Source organism: Piliocolobus tephrosceles, chromosome 6 (assembly GCF_002776525.5).
Source record: "Piliocolobus tephrosceles isolate RC106 chromosome 6, ASM277652v3, whole genome shotgun sequence".
Taxonomy (NCBI): domain Eukaryota; kingdom Metazoa; phylum Chordata; class Mammalia; order Primates; family Cercopithecidae; genus Piliocolobus; species Piliocolobus tephrosceles.
The window spans coordinates 654164-659153 of NC_045439.1; the positions used below are offsets into that span (position 1 = coordinate 654164).

Here is a 4990-nt window from a genome sequence, read left to right on the forward strand (position 1 = left end):
CAGCAGCCCTTCCCGGGAGGGCCAGGCTTGGGATTGACAGGGTGAGCGGCAGCACCCCTTCCCGGGAGGGGCCAGGCTTGGGAGAGCACTGCAGCCCAAGGAGCCCTGAGTGGCCAGGCAGGGTTGGCCATCTCCCCTGCCCAGTGCCCACCCCGCTGGGTGAAGTGGGCTCCTGGCCTTCTAGCCACTGTTCCCAGGACCCACCCCCAGACACTCTCCTGTCCAGTGTTGGCTCCAGGGCGGCCTGTCAGGAGGCCCCCAGTTTGCACCTGGCCCTTGCGGCCCTCTGGGCATGTAGACTGTGGCAAGCACAGATCGCACAAGTGGCCCCAGGGTCAGCCCATCGAGGGGGTCTCCAGACACAAGAGGGTACCCACTGACTCCACGTGCACTGTGTGTCCCCAGACCTCAGGGGTTCCAGCCATTGGGACCAGCTCTTTGCAGTTTATCTCAACATACTTGCCCTCTGTCAGGCAGGAAGTCTTCTTTCCTGATTTCATGGCCACGTGGTGCCTCAGACCCCTCCAGCCTGGCCCATCTGCTCCTGAGTGGGTGGCTCTCACCCTCACTTGGTCCCTTTGTGGGGACCTGTAGCCTGCGCTCTGGCTGGCCAGGGTCCTGGTGTCGGCGGGGCCTGCAGGCTGCCCTAGAGGGTCTCACAGGTGTGGCCTGCTTGGTTGGCCTTGGGACAGGCAGAGGTGCAGCAGGTCCCCAACTCACCCCGAGCGGGGAGACCTCAGCCCAGGCTCCGCACTAAATAGAGGCTGGCCCTGGTTCCCCTTCCTCTAACGGGGGAAATACTTCCCGCTGGTCAGCACGACCTTAGCATGCCCTGGTGCGCGAAGGCTAAAAGCCAGCCCCACTTCCCTGTGCTCGCCCAGTACATCCTGAATGAGTCGGAAGCCCGCGTGAAGGCCGAGCTGTGGATGAGGGAGAACGCCGAGTACCTGCGGGAACAGAGGGGTAAGCGCCACCCGCCCGCACTCACACGCAGGATGCACAGTCCGCAGGCCTGGGGCGTGGGCCCTCAGTGACACCAGCCCCTTTTCTGAACTTTTAGAAAAAGAAGCAAGAATAGCCAAAGAGAAGGAGCTTGGCATCTACAAGGAGCACAAGGTGGGCGCCTGTGACGCTGGGCCTGGCCTTCTTGGGGGTGTCCAGGTTACGGGGGGGCAAATGTCTCTGGAATGTCCGTTCCCCGTGTGAGCCAGGGTAGACAGCTGGAGGCCATGTGCTCTGGACCCCAGACCGATGTCCCTAACCCGCAGGTCCTGCCCCATGCTGGCCACAGGCGCCCAGCCGTCGGCTTCACCTTGGACGGTGTGTGCTCAGCCTTGGGGTGACCCTCTGGACGCAGCACCAGGGCAGACTGTGTCGGGCCTCGGGGCTGGATGCTGGGGTTCCTGCCTGTGTAACCGGCGTTTGCTCTTCTAATAGCCTGGGAAGGTCTGACTGTAATGCCTCCCTGCCTTGTAGTCGTCGTGGTGACTTGGCTCAGCTGGCTTACTCCAGGGTGGAACGTGCCTTCAGTCTCATGGTGCAGTCAGCAGTGGTTGAGCCTCTGAGTGACTGAGCAGGAGAAAACACAGGGAGCCAGTTCCCTGCCTGTGAGACTGGGGTCCCTCGGACCAAGCTGTAGGTGTCTGGGAGGGCGGATGTGGGGCCTACCCACTCAGGAGGACCCGGGGAGCTTGTGGTCAGGGAGTTAGGAACCTAAGCACTCCGCCCCACCCAACAGCACGTCCCAGGCCTTGCTGGGCCACGTGGGAAGATTGTCATGCAGGGAGGGCAGCAGGGGTGGTGCAGGCTGATTGCCCTGAAGTGGTCTGTGGCTCCAGCTCCTAGAATGAGATCCAGGGTCTTCGGGCAGCTGGGGCCTTTGACCTGGGCCGCAGTGCTGGGACGGATTGTCTGTCTGTCTTTTTTTTTTTGTCTGAGGCAGAGTCTCGCTCTGTCGCCCAGGCTGGAGTGCAGTGGTGTGATCTTGGCTCACTGCAAGCTCCGCCTCCCGGGTTTACGCCATTCTCGTGCCTCAGCCTCCTGAGTAGCTGGGACTACAGGCGCCCGCCACCATGCGTGGCTAATTTTTTTTTTTTTTTTTTTGTTTGAGGCGGAGTCTCGCTCTGTCGCCCGGGCTGGAGTGCAGTGGCCGGTTCTCAGCTCACTGCAAGCTCCGCCTCCCGGGTTTACACCATTCTCCTGCCTCAGCCTCCAGAGTAGCTGAGACTACAGGCGCCCGCCACCTCGCCCGGCTAGTTTTTTGTATTTTTTAGTAGAGACGGGGTTTCACCATGTTAGCCAGGATGGTCTTGATCTCCTGACCTTGTGATCCGCCCGCCTCAGCCTCCCAAAGTGCTGGGATTACAGGCATGAGCCACCGTGCCCGGCCATTGTCTGTCTTTGGCCTGGGCTGCCGTGCTGGGGCAGATTGTCTGTCTTCACTGAGTATCCTCTCTGCTGTGGCCCTCACAGTGCAGCAGCTCGTCGCCCTGCCATGTACATGTGGCACATTTGCTGCTGGTGCTGTCTGGAGGCCCTGCCAGCACCCATGCCAGCCCACGTGCCCCACTCACCTAGGAGGGCAGGATTTGACATGGGCAGGCCCAGAGAGCAGCAGGCTGGCCTACATTCTGGGAGGAGGAGGCAGGAGCAGCCCTTCTGAGGGCCTGCACTCCTGGCCTCACATGGAGTCCCTGGTGGTTGAGTGCAGTGGGCGTGACTCACGGGAGGCATTCTTGCGTGTTTCTCTCAAGCCCAAGAAGTCTTGCAAGCGACGGGAGCCAATTCAGGCCAGTACCGCCAGGGAGGCCATTGAGAAGATGCTGGAGCAGAAGAAGATCTCCAGCAAGATCAACTACAGCGTGCTCCGGGGCCTCAGCAGTGCTGGCGGGGGCAGCCCGCACAAGGAGGATGCGCAGCCCGAGCACAGCGCCAGTGCCAGGAAGCTGTCACGAAGGAGAACGCCGGCCAGCAGAAGTGGGGCTGACCCTGTGACCAGTGTGGGGAAAAGGTACCATCCTGTCCTGTGTGGCTGGGTTAGGGCAGGAGCCCAGGGCAGACAGAGGCCCATGGCTTCGGGTCCTGGAGCTGCCAGGGGCCAGCCGGGGCCACAGAAGTACCTGGAGTGGCATTTGCCACCTGCATGCTGGGGACCGGTGGCCGTCTCCGGTGCATTGATGGTGTCCTTGGCCTGGCGGGCTGTGACCCGATGAGCAGTACAGGCCGTCAGAGGGGTCCTGCAGCCTAGGCTCTGTTTTGTCCCAAGGAGGGGATGGGACATTCAGTGGGGTCGGCCCCTTCTCCAGCCTGGGTTCAGGAAGAAGAGCCCCCAGCCCTGCCGCCCTGTGCCTGCTCTGCGCACCCAGGCTGCATTGCTGTCTCTGCCGAGGTGGTGGGTGAGAGCAGCGCACTGCTGAGGAAGGAGGATGTAGGTGGAGAATGTGGCTGAGGGACTGTCAAAGGCGGGATGTGCTGGCTTCCGCGCACAGGGTCACGAGGCTCTGCAGCTCCATGCAGGGTCGCCTTGGAGTGGCTCGACCTCCGTGCACGGCTTGCCTCTGGGTGGCGGCTGCAGGGTCTCCTAATGCGGCTGTGGGTTCGTTCGTAATTTGAATTTGCTAGGCAGAATAATATAGATGAAGTGAGTCCATGGGCGATTATAAGGATAATTGCGCCAGTGAAGCTTCAGGGGGTTTGAATGAGGGAAGCTACAATTACTAGGGCTATGTGGCTTACGGAGGAATATGCAATAAGTGATTTTAGGTCTGTTTGTCGGAAGGCACGACAAACAGACACGAGGCCACGTGCAGCTGGGCTTACCTGCTGCGTCTTTGGGGCCCGTGGCTAGTCCATGTGACCTCCTGGCAGTGGAGATGGGATCGGCGGCTTAGCTTCTGGGTCCATCCTGTAGTGGTTCCGACCTTCACTCCACCCCACCGAGTCTCTGGGCTGGGAGCGTCTGCTGGTCCTACTGCTCCTTGGGATCTCTTGCGCTGTCTCCAGCTGCTTCCCCCGTGGGGCAGTGCTGAGCCTCGGCAGTCCCGTCAGGGCCTCCTGTTGTTTGCGGTGGTTTCTCCTTGGCCTTTTGAGCTGCTTGGCCGGCCACTCCACCCTGTGAGAGTTGGCTGTGCTATGGGCCTGCCCCGCCCCTGCCCCACGGTGCCCAGGTGCTGCTCTGTGAGGGAGCCTGACCTCCTTGCAGGCTGGTGCTTCTCAGCCCCTTAGGAGGGCCGCATGAGCGGCCTCCTCCACATCAGCCATGCAGTGGCCCTCTGGGCATGCATTCCTAGCACAGCTCCTGGCATGTGTAGGAGGTCAGTGGGGCAGAGGTGAAGTCAGGGCAGGTCCATGGCTTGGTTCCCCTGTGCCCGAGCACTCTCAGGTCGGATCTGAGGCCTGAGTCTCAGTGTCCGCTGCCTGCCCAGCCAGTCTCTGTCAGCGCTAGCGGGGACGGGGGTCCTGTCCCAGTTGGGTGATTCTGGTGCCTGGTTAGAGTTCACAGTCCCCTCTGTCACATCTGACCAGCTGGCCCAGACAAGGCCTCGGTGTGCATGTGTGTCTCTCTGTGTGTGTGTGCGTCTGTATACACATAGTACATGCAGTGCGTGTATGCCGGTGTGTGTGTGCATGCAGTGTGTGCCTGTGTCTGTGTAGTGTATGCGTGTGTGCCTGTACAGTGTATGTGTGCATGTGTGCCTATGCATGCAGTGTGTGTGTGCACCTGTGCCTGTATGCAGTGTGTGTGCACATATGTGCCTGTGTGTATGCAGTGTGTGTGTACATGTGTGTGTCTGTGTATGCAGTGTGTGTGCACGTGTGCCTGTGTATGCAGTGTGTGTGCACGTGTGCCTGTGTATGCAGTGTGTATGCGTGTGTGTGTGCATGTGTCTATGCAGTGTGTGTGTACCTATGTGTGCATGCAGTGTGTGCGTGTGTGCCTGTGCGTGCATGCAGTGTGTGTGTGCATGCAGTGTGTGTGCATGTATGTATA

General features: G+C 60.5%; 1 protein-coding gene across 7 annotated transcripts in view; it reads left to right on the top strand.

The window, feature by feature from the left end:
- The window catches only part of BRF1 (BRF1 RNA polymerase III transcription initiation factor subunit), a 78613-nt gene that overhangs the window by 66805 nt on the left and 6818 nt on the right, over nt 1-4990 (top strand). For 5 of the 7 annotated variants that reach the window (XM_026447504.1, XM_026447505.1, XM_026447508.1 and 2 more), the window contains 3 exons: nt 816-963; nt 1061-1116; nt 2754-3010. In XM_026447504.1, coding sequence (XP_026303289.1) covers nt 816-963; nt 1061-1116; nt 2754-3010 — 461 coding nt within the window. The remainder of the gene's footprint in view (nt 1-815; nt 964-1060; nt 1117-2753; nt 3011-4990) is intronic. The other 2 variants (XM_026447506.1, XM_026447507.1) reach the window with 1 other exon arrangement.